Source organism: Mobula birostris, chromosome 32 (genome assembly GCF_030028105.1).
Source record: "Mobula birostris isolate sMobBir1 chromosome 32, sMobBir1.hap1, whole genome shotgun sequence".
NCBI lineage: Eukaryota > Metazoa > Chordata > Chondrichthyes > Myliobatiformes > Myliobatidae > Mobula > Mobula birostris.
The window spans coordinates 28641103-28661318 of NC_092401.1; the positions used below are offsets into that span (position 1 = coordinate 28641103).

Sequence of the window (20216 nt, forward strand, 5' to 3'; positions counted from 1 at the left end):
CTTGTCAAAGGCCTTACGGAAGTCCATGTAGACAATATCCACTGCCTTCCCTTCATCCACTTTCCTGGTAACCTCCTCGAAAAATTCCAACAGATTGGTCAAACATGACCTACCACGCACAAAGCCATGTTGACTCTCCCTAATAAGCCCCTGTCTATCCAAATGCTTGTAGATTCTGTCTCTTAGTACTCCCTCCAATAACTTACTTACTACTGACGTTAAACTCACCGGCCTATAATTTCCCGGATTACTTTTCGATCCTTTGTTAAACAACGGAACAACATGAGCCACTCTCCAATCCTCCGGCACTTCACCCGTAGACAGCGACATTTTAAATATTTCTGCCAGGGCCCCCGCAATTTCAACACTAGTCTCCTTCAAGGTCCGAGGGAACACCCTGTCAGGTCCTGGGGATTTATCCACTTTAATTTTCCTCAAGACAGCAAGCACCTCCTCCTTTTCAATCTGTACAGTTGCCATGGTCTCACTACTTGATTCCCTCAATTCCATAGATTTCATGCCAGCTTCCTTAGTAAATACAGATGCAAAAAACCTATTTAAGATCTCCCCCATTTCCTTTGGTTCCGCACAAAGCCGACCACTCTGATCTTCAAGAGGACCAATTTTATCCCTTACAATCCTTTTGCTCTTAATATACTTGTAAAAGCTCTTTGGATTATCCTTCACTTTGACTGCCAAGGCAACCTCATGTCTTCTTTTTGCCCTCCTGATTTCTTTCTTAAGTATTTTCTTGCACTTCTTATACTCCTCAAGCACCTGATTTACCCCCTGTTTCCTATACATTTCATACAACTCCCTCTTCTTCTTTATGAAATGAGGGATAATGTGGGAGAGAAGAGTTGAATAGAATAGGTTAAAAGATCAGTATAACATTGTGGACCAAAGGGTCTATGCTGTAATGGTCTACACGTTTCTTTGCTTTCTGCACAAGGTTGTGCCTGATGCTCACTCTCACAACATTAGCACACTTCATTCTTTTTCCTACTCTCGCCTTTGAGCTAGAGCACGCTTTTAGTGTGAAGGTGCATTCGGTTGCTGTTTTATCATGAGCCAAGCTTAACAAACCTTTACAATGCACACAAAATGTTAGAGGAACCCAGCAGGCCAGGCAGCATCTATGGACCCTTCATCAGGGCTTTTTGATGTAGGACTGCAGGAATGTTTCACCAGTCCTGATGACGGGCCTCAGCCTGAAATGTCGATTGTTTAGGCCCCTCCACAGATGCTGCCTGGCCTGCTGAGTTCCTCCAGCATTTTGTGTGTGTGTTGCTCAAAATAGCCAACTCCACTTTCCCTACCTAGCATGGTCTTCTTAAAAACTGGTCATTGACAAAGAAACCATCCACCTCAGATTTAAGCTTAACAATTAACTTGGCATCAACTCATTTAACAGAAAAGGAATCCAAACTATAACTTTTCTGTAGAACTTATTCTACCCGCTTTTGAAAGATCTAATTTTTACTTCATGTGCCTCTGTTCCAGACTCAGTCTTTGGAAGTCATGTTCTTTTCTCTCTACAACGTCAGTTCAAATTGTCTCTTAACCCTCTAAATTACAGGGAATATACCTCTAGTTTGTTTATTACATACCATATATAATACTTTGTTTATTATATACCATAATCCTTACACTCAGTGGCCACCGTATCAGGTACCTCCTGTACCTAATAAAGTGACTACTGAGCGGTATGTTAATGGTCTTCTGCTGCTGTAGCCCATCCGCTTCAAAGTTCAATGTGTTGTGCATTCAGAGATGCTCTTCTGCACACCACTATTGTAATAAGTGATGATTTCAGTTACGTCATCTTCCTATCAGCTTGAACCAGTCTGGCCATTCTTCTCTGTTGTCTCTCATTTTCTGCCCACAGAACTGCTGCTCGCTGGATGTTTTTTGTTTCTCGCACCATTCTCTGTAAACTCTAGAGACTGTGTGAAAATCCCAGGAAGTCAGCAGTTTCTGAGTTACTCAATCACACCAGTTTGCTTTTGTCAGTGTAACTTCAATAACCATAAAAATCAGTCCCACCTCTAGTTTCTTCGAGGCTTCCTTGTTCCCAGCTATGGAAAGATGAGGTAACATTCTATCCAGTGATTGTACGGTTTTGGATTTCTCAACAGCAGATGTCAGTGGTTGAATACATCTGAGACCAGAATTCAGCGGGTTCAAAAGCTATGGGCATCAGGCACAAAACTGACAGAGGAGGATTAGAGTTGAGCAGTTTTAGGCTTCTTATCTAAGAAAAGATGTGCTAGCATTGGAGGTTTAGAGGAGGCCTAGTTAGAGTGGGCATGGGGAGGATATTTCCTATAGTGGGGGAGTCGAGGACCAGAGGGCGCAGCCTCGGAGTTGAAGGATGTCCCTTTAGAACATAGATGAAGAGGAACTTTTTTAGCCAGGGGGCAATGAATTTGTGCAATTCATTGCCACAAATGGTTTTGGAGGCCAAGTCATTGGCTATATTTAAAGCAGAGGTTGATAGGTTCTTGATTACTAAAGGCATCAAAGGTTACAAGATGAAAGCAGGACAATTGTGGTGAGAGGGATCATAATCAACCATGATAGAAAGGCAGAGCAGACTTGATGGGCCAAATGGCCTTATTCTGCTCATTTGTCTTATGGTCTATAGCTTTATTCATAGTTTAAGAGGTGATTTCATTGAACCTTTAAGATATCAAGAGAAACTGAGTGGTAGATAGAGATAAATCATTTCCAAAGAATGGAGGATGGATAATTAGGGGACTGAAGCTAAAAATTAGACTCAGATCTCTTGGGAATGAAATTATGAAATATTGCACACGAAGGGTGCTGAATCAGTTTTGATCTTTTATTTACAAGGTTTGTTAAAGTAGAGTCAATCATTAACTTTAACCTGTATTTGATAAGAGTTTTGTCAATGGAAAAGGAAAGGGGCAAAAGCTAGTTGGATGGGGTTGGGTTACAGACCAGGCATGATTTCACTGAGTGTTACTGTGGTTTTGAGAAGCATTGCCCATGCCCATCCCATTTTTTATGTTTGCATGATGACCAGCATTCCATTGCTTGTACTTTGGCTTGTGACGCAGTCTGGTTCTTGCAAGGTATGAACTCCACAGAAAAAGAAACCAAGTTCTCTCTTCACTGCACAGTCAGCAAATGCATTTCTCATTTTGTTCTTCAAATCACCTGTTCCAGAACCAAATTAACATCTCAGAAATTGATGGGTAAAATCCATCAGTTCTCACCCACAGATGGAAAACATTATGATCTCCCCATCATTTCCAACCTCAGCTCTTGGACCTCTTTTGTAGAAATTTAGAATGGAGCCTCTGATAACATTATGGTTTCAATCTCAACCTGGGATGAGCTCATAACCCTAGCTCACTAAACCAAGATGTCAGAAACTAGTTCCAATGGCACAGATGCTTTTTAAGGACTTGACGAAAGGTGCAAACTTCTCCCAAAATGCTGTTTGTCATTCCTTGCTTAACTAATGCCACGCAAAATGAATTTGCTAATCTCGTAACATGATGTGAGATCACACTGGGGATTGTTATCCACATAACAACATCCAGTGTCATTTAATTTAACTCATTATAAATAAACCTATTATTAAATATCCACACCATCACAGCCACCATCAGGCATGAACTACGGAAGACTGAAGTCCCACACCTCCAGGTTCAGAAGCAACTACTTCTCTTCAACCAATCATTACAACCCTAATCACTACAGTTTAGAACGCTATAATCACTTTGACCACTTTGCACTAAAATTAGTTTTGTTTGTCTTGCTCTTTCTTTCAAAAACTGTGTATAATTTATGTTAGACCATAAGACCATAAGACAAAGGAGCAGAAGTCGGCCATTCGGCCCATCGAGTCTGCTCCGCCATTTTATCATGAACTGATCCATTCTCCCACTTAGTCCCACTCCCCCGCCTTCTCACCATAACCTTTGATGCCTAGCTACTCAGATACATATCAATCTCTGCCTTAAATACACCCAATGACTTGGCCTTCACTGCTGCCTATGGCAACAAATTCCATAGATTCACCACCCTCTGGCTAAAAAAATTTCTTCGCATTTCTGTTCTGAATGGGCGCCCTTCAATCCTTAAGTCATGCCCTCTCGTACTAGACTCCCCCATCATGGGAAACAACTTTGCCACATCCACTCTGTCCATGCCTTTCAACATTCAGAATGTTTCTACGAGGTCTCCCCTCATTCTTCTAAACTCCAAGGAATACAGTCCAAGAGTGGACAAACGGTCCTCATATGTTAACCCTCTCATTCCCGGAATCATTCTAGTGAATCTTCTCTGTACCCTCTCCAACGTCAGCACATCCTTTCTTAAATAAGGAGACCAAAACTGCCCACAGTACTCCAAGTGAGGTCTCACCAGTGCCTTATACAGCCTCAACATCACATCCCTGCTTCTATACTCTATTCCTCTAGAAATGAATGCCAACATTGCATTCGCCTTCTTCACCACCGACTCAACCTGGAGGTTAACCTTAAGGGTATCCTGTACGAGGACTCCCAAGTCCCGTTGCATCTCAGAACTTTCCCCATTTAAATAATAGTCTGCCCGTTTATTTCTTCTGCCAAAGTGCATAACCATACACTTTCCAACATTGTATTTCATTTGCCACTTCTTTGCCCATTTTTCCAATCTATCCAAGTCTCTCTGCAGACTCTCCGTTTCCTCAGCACTACCGGCCCCTCCACCTATCTTCATATCATCAGCAAACTTAGCCACAAAGCCATCTATTCCATAATCCAAATCGTTGATGTACAATGTAAAAAGAAGCGACCCCAACACTGATCCCTGTGGAACACCACTGGTAACCGGCAGCCAACCAGAATAGGATCCCTTTATTCCCACTCTCTGTTTCCTGCCAATCAGCCAATGTTCTATCCACATATGTAACTTTCCCGTAATTCCATGGGCTCTTATGCTGCTTTCCGATGCTATGTGCCTGTGATGTTGCTGCAAGATTTTCGTTGCACCTCTGCAGACCTGTACTTGTACATATGACAATAATCTCTACTTTGAAGGTTTCTGAGGTGTGATACAATTTGTTTTGTTTTCTCCATTATCCTCACTGTTAGTATCTATGGACAATGACAGGAGGAAAGAGACCCTCTCGACGATTCAGTGTCCAAACAATAGGAGGTCTAAGGATCAAAACTCTGACATACCCTCCATAAACCACTCCACCACTCTACTTGTTCCCCTTGATCTGGCAATCCTTCAGCCTGACTTACTGAATTGTATTTTTTTTTTCTGTGAGTTAGCATCAAAGTTTGTTTGATAAAAACCTGTGAATAGTTTTGGGATGTTTCACTATGTTAAGTCCACCACAATGCATCACACCATTTTACATCACCACTGTTATCCAGCATTCAACCATTCATCAGAATATCAGCAGGACCTGACTGTGGAACAGCCACAGTCCTCTAATATGTACTCAGACAGGTCTTCCCCAGAGCAGTTTGCTGCTTTGGGAACCCCAAAATTCAGATTTGAAAAGATTAAGAAAATTGTAAAAAATGTAACTTCTACAACCATCACCAAATACCCCTGTCATGGATGAAATATCTCTGAAGGAAGGGTTTTTGGTCTGCTCTCTGTTCCTTGCATCTACAGATATCCAAAAACTCTCTTATTTTCAGTGACACAAGAGTTTCTGTGGATGCTGGAGCAACTCAGCAGGTCAGGCAGCCTCCAATGAGAGGAATAAAGAGCCAACGTTACAGGTTTCATCAGATTTGGAAAGGAAAGGGCAAAAGACAGAATAAGAAGATGGGGAGAGGGGGAGGTATACAAGCTGGCAGGCAGGTGGGGAGGCCAGCTTGTACTCCTTCTACTGAACCATTGAATGTTTTAATGCTGTAAAGCTTTACACTAAGAGTAAGATTAGCTTTATTTGCCATATGCAATTTGAAACATGTAGTAAAATGTGTCACATATAGTCAAATGCACCACTAGGCTACCATGCCACTTATTTGCCTCTCGCAGAGTAACAGTTATGGGTGAAACATCTTTTTCCAAACCTATGAGAACAGCCTAGGCTGCACCCAGTTCCTGGGTGTCAAGATCTCTGAGGAGCTAACCTGGTCCCAACATAATGATGCAGATATAAAGAAGGCAAGACGGTGGCTTTCACTAGGGATGTCAGGAGATTTGGTTTGTCACCTAAGACACTTGAAAACTTCTACAGCTTCTTCAGAGCATTCTGACAGACTGCATCATTGTCTGGTATGGGGGGTGGGGGGTGGGCTACTGCACAGGACCAAAAGAAACTATGGAAGGTTGTTAAATTAGTCAACTCTATCTTGGGTACTAACCTCGGTAGCATGCAAGACAATGAGCAGTGCCTTGGAAAGGCGTCATCTATTATGAAGGACCCCCATTCCCCATACATGCCCTCTCTCATTGTTACTGTCTGGAAGGAGGTACAGAAGCCAGAAGGCACACACTCAGCGATTCAAGAACAGCTTCTTCCCCTCTGCCAAGCAATTCCTAAATGAACATCGAACCCATGAACACTACCTCAATTTTTAAAATATTATTTATATTTTGCACTATTTTTAATTTAATATTTAATATACATATTTATACTTACCGTAATTGACTGATTTATTTATTCTTCTATATTATCGCGTATTGCATTGTACTGCTGCCACTAAGTAAACGAATTTCACGGCATATGCCGGTGATATTAAATCTGATTCCAGTTCTGGTTCTGATTCTGATTACTGACAGTGGGCAGCACCTCAGATAGGTGGTCATTTGGGTGAGAGTTTAAACAGAGCCCAAGATTGCGAATCTCTGCAAGTCTGTTAGGGAAGCTGGAGCTGGGAGTCTGCAAATGCACAAGTCCATCCTTTGAAGGCTGGTGGCTGAAGACGGCCTGTCCTGGGGTTAGAGGACCATGTATGTACTTAGGTGGGTGGGTGTGAGGGAGGGAAGAAAGGGACTTGATTCACTGCTGTTGCTTTGTTGCTTGCTGTGTCCTGTGTTGTTCTGATGATCATGGCGGGCTGCTCTGTTGGTAGCAGAGTGTGCGGCAACTCTTGTGGGCTGTCCCCAGCCCATCCTTAGATTGTGTTGGTTGTGTTGTGCTATTTTGGTCGAGCAAATGACACATTTCACTGTATGCTTTGATATGCATCCAATATATAAAAAAAAACCTGGATCTGAATCTGAACTAAGGTACCCTCTGACCTCTCCTTAGGAAAAGGGTAGTTGAACTAACCTCAGTGTCCTGACCTCAATTAACATTGTGAAAACAGATTATCAGACCATTGTCACATGGCTGTTCCTGGGTGATTACAAATTGGCTGTTTCCTATGTTACAATGAGTACCCTTCAAAAACTACTTCACAGATTGTGAAGTAGATTGGATGGTCTTGAAAGAGATCTAAAAGGCACTGTAGACATGAAAGTCTTTCTCTTTGAAGAGCACTCACTGTAGTTACATGGGGAAATGCCACATCCAATTGTGCACAGCAAGGTGCCACGAACTGAAAAGAATGATGCACCGGATAATCAGTTTTTGATGGCGTGTCAGGTTTGGAGGCGGGTCTGAGAGTCTAAACAAGGGCACACAGGATGGATGTAACCATGGCATCCCAACTGTCCTTCAAGTACTTTCCAATGCCAAGCCTAGTGACATCTAGTGGCAGAACATCAATGCATCAGGAATCTTTGATGATACATCCAATTTGGACAGCCCTTATTCTTTCTATAATGTCCAGATGGAACAAGCAGCAACCAACCAGGGGGTCGAAAGATGCTGCAACCTAACCATGCCACTGCTGGCTGATTGGAGCTGAACTGTGTTCTCCTCGCTGATCTCAGAATCTGTCCATACTCAGCTTTAAGCTGCTGGAGTTGGTGGTATCCTTATCCCTGACCAGACAGGTGTTGACCATAAACATTATGGACTCCCAATCCAAATCCAACATCAAGATAGCCTCATCTCAGTTGATGATCTTGAGCTGAGGGAGGTCCTGATGGCAAAGCTGAATACCTGCCCAGTCACTTTTAATGCCTTTAATTGAGGTTTACCCAAAGCAGGGCAGATCAGTTTGCTCAGACACCTGGACAGCACAAACAGACTCCACTGACTGGTCACAGACTTGGAGTTAACAGCTGCTGCATTTTCTGTCAGCTCCTACAATAATATTCCCAGTGTTTAATAACATCTAAGGGTATCCATGCAACAAGAGGTGTGATAAACATGGATGTGTATGCTTTACATTTGTGGTACAGGAACCTTAGGTTCCACACCAGCAAGTTCAGAAACAGTTATCAGCCTATAATCATCAGACTCCTGAACCAGCATGGATCATTTCACTCACTCTGAAACAAATGGGCCTCAATGAGTTAACAAGAGACTGTATTCATAAGGCTCGTCCCAAATTTGGCCATGGTTTCGCCTATCACGTCTCCCTGACCAGTTCCTTCACACTGAGAACAGAGTCGCAACATCCAACTTGATGCAGGCAAAATGGAAATTCTTGCTTTTTCTGAGAACTGAATTCTTCAAAACCTGGTTTTGAATCTGAATGAAAAAGTTGATAATGATGCTGTGGTGGGGCAGAGGGATCAGTTCATAAATTGCAGATATCTTTTGAAGGTGACAGGGCTTATTGGTAAAGCAGAAGTTTTTCAACTCCAACTTACTGGAGGAAATGGGCCTCAGGGAAGGTTGTGAGATTTCATAACTAAATAGTCACACCCTGTATGCTGCGTGTGACTGTATGTATTGTGTTTTCCACCTTGACCCCAGAGGAACAATGTTTCATTTCATTGTATGGTTGAATGAGAATTAAACCTGAACTTGACAGAGGTAGACAATATCACAAAGTGTTTGGAGAAAGACGTTCATGAACAGAGGCGAGAAGCTTCAACACGATGGCAATTGATGGGGGAGGTGAGGTCAGGAGGGAATGCAGGGAAAATTTTTAGACAGAGGGTTGATAATCTGCAACTCACCAACTGAAGGGAGGTAGAAACAAAATTAAGCAAAGCTTTGGAAGGGAATTAGATTGGCATCAGAGAATTCTTCACAGAGTGTGGAGTAAGATCAGGGTAATGGGATTCAGACGTTTGCTTTACTAGAAGCTAGTACAAACTCAATGGACTGAATAGCCTCCCATACCATAATGACTCTACAGAACCATCGCTCTATATGACTGCTTATTTTGTACCTGGATATTGAGTGACAGAGATTCATTCCAGCAGGAAGGCTGAATGGCAGGGGCAAGCCTATACCCGTTTTTTGCAGTCAGAACTGTAGTGGTGGGCAACAGTGAAAGTGTCGATATCATTCTGCCACAAACTCAAGGTTGACAATGGGCAGGGATCATGGCCGCACTCCTGCCTTTGGCTCACTGCAGATTGGTTTAATCCCTCCTCAAATTTCTGCTCTGGGGGACCTGGCTGCAGCACTATCGAGCTTGAGGGAGTGCAGCCACGTCTCTTCAACATCCGACATCTTGAGCAAGGGTGATACGTTGGGAGAGGGACTCAGAACATGGCTCATCCTCAGCTTTGATAAACCCAAGCACGCCCATTCTCCTCCTGAGCACTACATCACAACCACAGTCTCTGAAGGATTTCCTATCCTGCACCGATATCTAACATATTTATTTATCAGTAGAATGATATTATAAATATATACTAATGGTTTTATATATATAAATTAAATTGAATTTGGGTATATAAAAGTGGGAAATCAAATATTTAAATAAATAGAAAAGCTTTTTTAGCTCTTAATTTATTTAATGATGAGGTTTTTTTGCTTTTCGTATACATAGACGTTCCAACCTTGAAGAGGCCAATATGCCCCTCAGCTTGAAGGGTCTCATAGCGATGGGTCATGAGACATCAAAACCGGCTGGCAATGAACTACTATGTATAAAGACCACAAATCAAGATGTGCAACAAGGCATTGGCAGAAACAGCATTGACAAGCAGCTAACTCATACGGCCGTTTACTTCAACCTGCACTGTCAAGCCTTGGCACCCCTTGCCCCTGCTACAGGTCAGGTCTGCACCAGACCTGTGCTGAGAAACAGAAGAGTCGATCATAATTTCTTGTGGGGATGAGGAACCAATAATACCCTCCTAGTTTTTCCACAGGAGAAACTCGACCTTAAGTTGCAAATTATCTTTATCATCCATTGGCTCTAACAGTATTTCCAAATTTCACTGCTTAACCCTTTGCTCAAACACTCTTGACAAGGTGCTGGTTTTGAAGTCATTATGTTAACACTTTCAGGAGTGTAGTTTTGTCTCTGAACCACAGTGTTGCTGAGTTTTAATTTTTGTTGACTATTGTGTGTAGGTTAATTTTTTTATTTCCATTTGTCTGCTTGGCAACCCTGACCTGGAAAATAATTTACTTTTACCCACAACAGGTTGAGCCTTAAAGCACAATGTTCACACAAGATTTTCTTGGTTTTTTTAGACGTACAGTACAGGTTAATACTTTTGCCAATATCATTTGTTCATCTAATGATGTGACTAGACTGCACAAGCCCAGTGCAAGAAAAAAAATCGAAGGAAATATTGATTGACCTAGCAATAAGCCACTTATCCTAGTGAAGAGAGACAGACATGTCAGAGATTAGTCTGTTATTGAGTCCCACAACACAGAAACAGCCCCTTCACCCGTTCAGTCCACACCCGATACCAACGCTATCTTATTCTCCCCGCTTCAGCTCCTTCCCCCAGTCCCATATACCCACACGCTCTGGCCATTCTACAATAGCTAGTCAATTTCCCAAACTGCATGCCTTTGAGATACCAGAGAAACCAGACCATCCGGGGAAAACCTACGCGGGTCACAAGGAGAATGAAGAAAAGCCCCCGCACAGACAACACCAATGGCCAGGATTGAACTTGGGTCACTGGAGGCTCTGCCACCTGCTCTGTCAATGTCAAGAAAAAAGGAGATGTCATCCCACTACAAAAACACAATGACACCATAACAAGTATAGGGTGTTGACGATAAGATCTCATCTCTTGCCCTGTACAAATAAAATCACGACGAACAAATCGGGCTTCAAAAAAGCAGCTGGCTGGCATTATGTAAGATACATGTGACTTAGAAGGACAGAGCTAAAAGAGAACTAACAAAAAATGTACTCTTAGATGGACTTTCTTTAAACCCTGCTATCAGCTCTATTATGTCCATTACATGGAGAGGACAGAACCTCACGCCATCTTAGCAACCGCTTTGGTGGGGTGAAAATGGCGGGATGGAATAAGCTAAGAAGCTGCTTTATAGGCATATTTCATTCAATGACATACACAGATATCAACAGGCAAACACGACTTTTGTCTCACATATCTCAGATACATAAATTCATAACAAATGTACGGAGAAAGTAACGATTAAATACTTTAAAGGTTTTTCAACTGATCAACACTATTACATACACCTGAATTATTTTGCTATTGTTTTAAAAGTGAATGCCTAATTTCAAAGACTTACAGAGATAAAAATCAGGTTCATGAAACAGAAGGAATAGTGGACTGTTCGGAGGATGAAACATCATTTCTGGACAAGGTGGCATTGTGGGCAAAAACAATTGTTAGCGCCGTCTCCCCAGGTGGGGCCAAATAAAAATGGAATGTTTTTCCCCGCTTTTCATTGTTGTAGGCTGATTGTTTTAGGCTGCTGTGTCCGTGTCCTGACAGATTGCCAATGAAGAGAGAAAGAGAGAGAGAGAGAAAGAGACACACACACAAAAAAGTCTTTTTCCCCCCTTGTTTCTCTACTTCTCTGTTACAATTCAAGCTTATTAGTAGGACATCTGTTGCAAAGAACACAACCAAAGCTATTGCATTGAACCACATTTCTAACAAGCAGTATTTGCTTTGTCAATAAAATATGTTGCACACTTCTTTGAGGACAGTAAGTAAAAATTTTACTCCTTAACTTGAAGATTGTATTTTAGCTGTGCCTGTATTAAATGGCATGAAATTGTACAGTCAAGTGAGACTTGGCACTGACAAATTTCAGCCCTACGATTTGTGTCCCTGTCTGGTTCCAGCTACTCCATTCCCAACCCCGCAACAGGATAGCAGTGTGCTGGGCTGTAGAGGGAGAGTTAAGAGTTACTTACCAGTGTTACTTGATTCTGTCTTGGGAGCCGGTGCTGCGAATAACTCCGCACTCCCTATATGTGATCCCTATGCAGAGTGACAATATCTCTCATTGCTCTTAAAAGCCCCCAACCTTTGGAGCCTCACTCAAGCAAAAAGAAGAAGGTTCAAGTGCAATGCCTTCACATATAATACCCAATCACCTTGCAAATTTTAACACATCTACTTCACAGCTCTGCCGCAGATATATACTATAATTCACACTGAGAAAGTAGGATGATCAATTCTAATAATAATTTTCATTTGTGCAGCTAATTCTCTGATTTTTCTTTCAATTCATGTGTACAAAAAGGTGCGGCCCTTTTACATAACAGCACCACTAAAAGTGCCCAGTGAAAGTGAACCAGTGCACTAAAAGACTAGGAAACACAATGTTTATATTGCTACTAGGATTAGGAGTAGCACGTAGCTGGACAAAGCACACGTCATTATGGAGTGCAAATCAAACATTCACTTATTTCTATCGCAATGATACACACTTCATAACATTCAGTAGCCTGTGGTCACAACATTACCAGATACACTTCCAATTTCTCTTTGCAGCAAGAGATTTCAATTGAGATTGTGAGCAGGGATATCGGAATCTCCGAGTCCGAGCATTTACTGACAACACATGGCATTCATACTCCAAACAAGTTGTTGCAAGTAAAAATTGGCTCAATTCAAGCAGCCTCTGCTTGCGGAGCTTTGGCTCAGTCACTCTCTCGCTCTGCCTTTGTCACAAAGGCCGTGGGTCAAAGCCCAACTCGGAGCAGGCGGCTGGTGTCCGACACCCTGAAACACAACGGGGTGAGCAGCACCGAAGGCTGAGATATGATAAATCAAGAGGCCGGCTTTCCTTGTGCAAAGTGGGAAAATAAACCAAAGGAAAGATAGCACATTGTCACTTTGCAGGAACAGATAAATAGAGCTCGAGGGCCCTCTACTATTAATTTAATTATAATTTTTTTTTTAGTTCTATTCCTTCACCTTCAAATCTTCCAGTGCATGAAGCTACTAGCTTAGACTAGATTTTTTTAAAAAAGAAAAATCAGGAATAATTCAAACTGCAGACATGCACTGTTTAAGGAGGAGAAAATAAAATTTGTAATGTTTTAATTAAGGAAATTTTTTATTCTACGTGGGATTTTAAATGAACTCACATTTGTACACTCACTGTAATGGTTTATGACTGGATAAATTTCATTCAATTAAAATTTGAGTTCCCTCAGCATTTGGCAATTGACATCATGACGAATGATATTCATTGAAAACAATTTAATTTATTGTTAATGCAATATTTCCCTGAAAAATTTATATGCCGAGCATGGCACACTTTACTGAAAAAATTTAAACTGTGTTTTCACTAAAATGAACCTTGTAATAGGTTAATGGTCAGAATGGAAATGGGCATTTTAATACTTCAATTCATTTTTAACAAAAATAATTGTCTTTTTCATTGGCGCATATTTCCCCTTTAATTCTGTGTTAGGCAAGACTTTGCTCTGCTCATTGGAAAGGTTTTAAGTGGAAATTGTCCAAACATGGCATAATTGTTCCACAAATTGACCAAATACAAACAAGGGTGCACATTCAGAATGAGAAGATGTAAACAACTGAAGCAAATGGGCAACTTACCTGGGTTGTGTACAAAATAGGCCAAATATAAGTCAAGTTCCTTTACAGAAACTCCAATGTGGTGTGGCTGAACGCACAGGCCTTGGTTACTGCACTGAGGTGACTTCACCAGCCGTTCACCATCAGTACTTTCTAAAGGAGTCCCTTTGAACAGTATGACCATGACCAGGTCCAACCTCCAGACCTTGTCTGCCTGCCTCAAGCAATCGATCCGACGGATTTTGCCCTTCTGGTCGGGATTGGAAAGGACGCAGCATGGAGCTTTCTTGCCTGTGATGGTCAGCACGAAATCTTCCCGGAATTCAGGCCGGATATCTTTCCGCAGTTTCGCCAGGAGACGGGACGCCCATTTCTGCTTGATTTCAGGCTTTTCTCCCAGGAGTTCGTCCTTGACCACCCTCTCCTCATCCTTAGACATACGCTTCTCATGTTTCTTGAAGTACTTGCGCTTACGAGCCTGCAGGTTAAACCATGTGTACGAGAATGCTCGGACATGAGGGAGAAGGGCTTCGATGAACGGATGAAATTCATCCTGTTAGCAAGAGAGGAGGGTGGAGGGGAGGCGGTGGAAGAGAAGGAGACAAAGGAAAGAAACCAATCAATACCTAGGAAACCATTGAGAAGATGAGCAAGAAAAAAAAGCAAAAATAAAACACTATGGCTTCAAAAAATTAGTGCGTGCGCACACACACGCATACACACATACACACACGCGCGCACACACACATACAGACATGAACACACAGTGGTAAAATTCAATACCATTGCATCTGCTCTGGCATGTTTTTTATATAGTTACCATTTCGAACTCTCATTAAATTGAGTGCTGCTCGCCGATCAATGATTGTACTCAATACAAGGCGAATGGATACTCTGTCTCACACACATACACACACTCACAAAATGTGACACTTCCAGCAAACGGCTTTATATATTTAAAAAAACAGGACTTAATCATGCACAAATGGCCTTGGCCAAAAAAAGAAAGTTCGTCCGAAAGCAGGTCTCTTCCGGCCTATTTGGAATGAGATACCATAGTAATGGAGGGATGGATTCCCGTATTGGAGCTTGGAGCAAGTATGAAGTGCTGGCAGAGAGGATTGCAGCCTTCTTTCTCTCTCTCTCTCTCTCTCACTCTCTCTCACTCTCTCACTCTCTCTCTCTCTCTCTCTCTTTCTCTCTCTCCCTTCTCTCTCTCGCTCGCTCGATCTCTTTCCCCACACAATCTCCAACCATTTGCTTGAGTTCTTGCCAACAGAAGGCCCACCTATTTGGCAAAGTCACGCCTACCAGCCAGCCAATCGACGTTCCTTAAGTAGGGCTGTGCAGTTGGAGAGAGCACGCAATTTGCCAAATCAAAATCAACTATCCGTATGCAATGAAGAAGCAAAGTCCAGCATTTATGAATTTTTCATTTCTGCCCACTCTGCACTGTGGCAGAATGGGATATTTCACAGCATTAAAAACACATTCAGTTCCTCTAGACCCTAACCAGCTGCAGCCCATAATAGGCAAACGAGATTAACCAACAAACAATTTAAATTTGATTCTTTTGTAAAAATAAACAAATACCCTCACTCCTAAATAGACATTGGAGGGTTGAGGGTGATGAGGGTGTGGTGGAGCGGGAAAAGTAAGCACTCACACACAAAAAACTAAATAGGCAATGGTAGCATTTGCGTTTGACGGCATAAATACGATAGTGCATCTCATGCACCAAAATTAAAATTTGTTCATGTATTTTAAACATACTTTGTTTATAAAAATATCTCCCTAAAAAAGAATGTCTTAAAAAGTCAGCTTTTAAAAATAGGAAGTCTTCTATAACGTGAAAGCGTTTGCCCTCCCCCAAGCTGCGAGGTTCAGCAAACTCCGAACTATGATTCAACTTCCCCAGCTTCTTTACAAAGCTCCTCTCTACATTCACAAGGCCTTGTGCCAACCTTATCTCCCCACCTAGAAGTAGGTCAACACTGGCTACATTCTCGCTTTAACATGCCCCTCACATTCTGCCAATTTAAAACTTGGTCCTAAAAAAAAATAGTCTGTTGTAGCTGAAACACAGACCTGTCATTTTACAAATATGGCAACATTGACAGTATACACGCTCCTTGTCTCCTGTCTCTCTCTCTCTCAGTCATCCCACAAAACTTTATTTCATTCCACGAGCAGTTGGATTTTAAAAAGAAAAACATATGTTGCTTCAATCCAGTCAAATTCTTCTGAAGGTTTTATTGTTGAATATTTTTTTCTCTCTCCATCATGAAAAAAAATATTTCTTTGTGTGCAAGGGGACGATTCAAGGGAAATAAAACATCTGAAATCACAGACAAATTGTAGTATTTGTGATTGTGTGTCCACATTTATGTGTGTGTGCACATGCATGCATTGTTTTCCTTGCTGGATTAGGATATTAAGATTCAGGAAACGCCGTACCTCTCATGGGCACTTTACGGCTTGAACAGTTGCTTCATCCCACTGATCAAAAACCAATGGAGATTTCCAATCCCTCTAAATTTAATTTCTCTTGGAGCACCCAAAAGCATATGAACAGCAGAAAAGCTGTATGAATGCCGGTGCAGATTGGTTTTAATTTTACTTATAACGTGAGGCTGTTTTGACTGGCGTTGGCTAATGGTTTTGAAAAAGTTTAGAATTTAATCTGCACAGGTAAAATGAGAGGACACATATGCACGAGTGTGGTCTGATTCTGTGTGTCTACACATGGCGTAGGGTGCAAGGAGTCATTGCAGTGAATTTATCAGACTTAATCCCAAAGCGGCCTTGACTGTATTTATGTTGGCACAAGGCCCCATTTGCTTATAAAATAATCATTTAATATTCTGCAATATAATAGGGAGAAAATCCCTCAGCTTGATCTACCAGGCCTTTGCACACAACTTCAAGTAATTTTTTAAATACATGTCTTCACTTAGCATGAAGTCCATCTATGTTTCTCAAGATACTTTATAGATCAACATTGTCTACCACTGTCCATACTGCAGCTGACTGATACCCGCTGCACGGTATTTTAGGAATAATTTTTAAATTATTTTCCCTCCTACCAACAAGTTCCATATTTAAAGCACTCTAATTTACTTCGATGCTTTTTAAAAAAAAATTAATTTCGAAATGAATAAGTAACACCATGGAAAACTGTTGCTGATGTAACAAAAATATATGTGATTTTGATAGTAAATGAGTAGAATTAATAAAGTAACATCTCTTCAAACAAAATAAAATACCACAGCCATGCAGACAAATTAACATCATTGCATGTTTTCCAAATGGGTATATCACATTTAAATGTAATGCATATATATAGTTATAATAAAAATATCATATGTATCTTATTTAAATAGACAAGAAAATCAAAAAATGAAAAATTGCAGTTGCTAGAAATTTAAAACAAAACTAGAACATGCTGGAAACACTCGGCAGGTCAGGCTGCCCTGTGTTCAGTGAAACCAAGTTAAATATTTCAGTTCAAAGTTCTGACAAGTCTTCAGCCTGCAACATTGTCCCTGTTTATTTTCCCACAGATGCAGACTGGCCTGCAGAGTGTTTCTGGCAATCGGGCTTTACAACTTTTATTGGATATACATAAAAACATTTCTAGGCATGTATACATGTATTGTCCATTGTACATTTCATGGATGTACACAACAATGTATATGAATTCCATTTTTACTTATATTGTACATGGGATGCAAGGCATTGGTACAAATTTATTTTTGAAGTGAAAATATTATTCATGGCACTTGCCAATGTTTGTATCAATTTCATAAATATATATCGCAGCACCTAGTAATCTGTTTCACTGAGGTTTCCAACAGACCAGCAATGGAAAAGAAAATCAGAGGTAAAATATTTTGAAAGAGTTAATTCAGATATTTCAAGTTCCAGTTCAAGTTTATTGTCATGGCTATATACACATAGAGTATAAATGCCATAAAAATTTCCACTTTATAGCAGCAACACAAGTTTGTATAAAGGACTATTCTCTTTAAAGATTTAGTTAATTCTTCTGTTTTTATTTCATCCCTTGCAGAAATAGCATATATCCCTTTCATAAATACAGGGGGTTGAGGGAAAATGAATCAATAATGCACAACTAAGGATTAATGCAAAACTTGCAATAACACATTTACACACACACACACACACACAGAATTTTTGCAGGGATAACTTCCATGTTCAGTCCATTAAAGGATGCCACATTTCATTGTGCAGCGAGGCAGTATTGTCCTTCCTTTGTCAATCAGCATTACCGATCTCCAACTGTACAAGCGCATATATTCAACCAGTTTAATAAGTTAACTGTTGGCTTTTGGGGGGGGGAACACATCAAGTTGAAGTAATTTCAAGAAATGTTGTCGCTAATGAATTGTAAAGGTATTTGTAAGTACACCGCATACATTACAGTTATTTCACATAAATTATTTTACTCTCTCTCTCTCTTTCTCTCCGGTCCACTTAAACTGTTTGAATTTACTACTCTATATAAATTCCTAAACGGTATTTTGCATTGTTCTGAAAGGAAAATCCACAAAGCTGATAAAAATCACTACTTTATTTTTTTCACCCTTTAAAACAGAAAGTTAGCAAGAATCCTTTGAGTTTAGAAAGAGCCCCTTTGTGTGTATCGACCAGCTGCCTGGTTGAGTTCGCTCTGTGTATCAGCCAAGTAAATAGTTTGTTTCCGTTTACAAAGCAGTCACGGTTAGCCAAGATCTGAAACTCTGGAGGGGTTGAACCTTTGGCGTCAGCCCAGGGAGAAGGCGAGGTACCTACTCTAGCAAGGCGGGGTGGGTGAGTGGGTAGACAATATATAAAATATAGTAAAACAAGCAGCCAGAAGTCCGGAAGCGAAACACAGGTACATGGGCAAAATATTTCCAAAGAAGAGGATTCACTTCTATATTTTCCTTTGTGTGTGTGTGTGTGTGTGTGTGTGTGTGTGTTGTATTTCTGAAAGTCTTTTGAAACATTGTTTCTCTTTAGAATTGGAGACAGTGGTCACCGCCAGCATCTTCTGAGAGGGAAGTGGTAGAAATCAGAGGAGAAACAACGCGCTACAAGTTTTGTATGAAAATAAAAACACGGTTTAATCCCCACTCAAGTTCGCGCAAGTGTGTTTTCAATCGACTCTTTTGTTTTAAATTCGCCTTTGGAATTACTTTTTTTTTAAAGGGGAGACTTGTGTTAAGGGAAAGACGACGATAACATGAATAAGGTGCAGCGGAGGCAAGAATTCAAAGAGAAAGTTTCCTCTTGCGCTTCAAGATATGGTTGGCAAGGGTTCGGTAAATGTCTACTCTGTACGGCGCTGGGCTGCGGTGCCCTTGGCCTGTGGTGTTAACAAGTACACAATCCTCTGTGAAACCAGAGTGTGCTTTTGCCGTTCACTTCTCTTTTTTCCCCCTATTTACCGCGTTCTCTCCCCCCCCCCCCCAAACATACAACCATGTCTCGCCCATGATGAGGGCAGGACTCTATTCTGTGCCTCTCACGCCACGATCTAATTTCACACGACTGCCTTTCAATTCACCCTCAATATCTTTTAACTTTGATCAAAACCTACATTTTTTTTTTTGCTTTTGCCTACACATCGAAGAAACCCCGTTCAGCAACGCCTAAGTATGCCGAGGAATGTGTAAACTTAAATAATATAACTCCCCTTAAAATATATCAAACTGGGGCCCACGTGTGCAGTTCTCAGCGTGTTCTGTTTATATTAAGCTGAACATTAACTAGTTGTGAACAGTTTGGGAAATATATACTTTTCAGAACTTAATACAGCATTGGTTTGCATCAATGCGCCGTTCAAGTAACTTAGACGCAGGGGCTTGATCTTGGGTCGGTAAAGGACATTTGGGCAATTAATGGCTGGTATGATTTCGCCGTTCAGACCCCCCCCCCTTGGAGTTTTGTGCACATTTACCCCTGCGGGAGGTTGATGGGGGGTGGGTCTTAATGAAAGTCTGAAGATTTTAAATATGTATGTACATATTTATTAGCGGCACTGTTGTCCTTAATTCCAGGAAAGGGGCTGCCCTGGTTGGGAAAAGATCATGGAGGGAAAAATTACCCAGGATTGTGCAGCTTTGTACCGGTAGGTTTCTGTGCTGCCTGGGATCACTGTACCCCGGGAGAGATGGGGGTCGATGTGGGAGAACAAGCAAAACGCCCGATTGCCAGTAAGGTGGTCCGAGAAAGCAAACGAGGATTCGTGCCACATGCGTCTGCATTTACCACACACGTACATACACAGATATTATACATCACACATTCTGAATGAACAGAACCACTTGCTTCTGTAAGCACTCTATATAGTTCTGCTACCAATGAAACGGGGCGAGGAGATAACACAGAAGAGGCAAGATATTAAATACAAACCAGAACTATATAGG

General features: G+C 41.3%; 1 protein-coding gene across 11 annotated transcripts in view; it reads right to left on the reverse strand.

The window, feature by feature from the left end:
* Window positions 1-20216, reverse strand: part of LOC140191133 (nuclear factor 1 X-type-like) — a 425546-nt gene that overhangs the window by 338225 nt on the left and 67105 nt on the right. For 9 of the 11 annotated variants that reach the window (XM_072248254.1, XM_072248245.1, XM_072248246.1 and 6 more), the window contains one exon: window positions 13804-14335. In XM_072248254.1, coding sequence (XP_072104355.1) covers window positions 13804-14335 — 532 coding nt within the window. Of the gene's footprint in view, window positions 1-13803; window positions 14336-14602; window positions 14812-14836; window positions 15023-20216 lie in introns of those variants that run through there. The other 2 variants (XM_072248250.1, XM_072248253.1) reach the window with 2 other exon arrangements.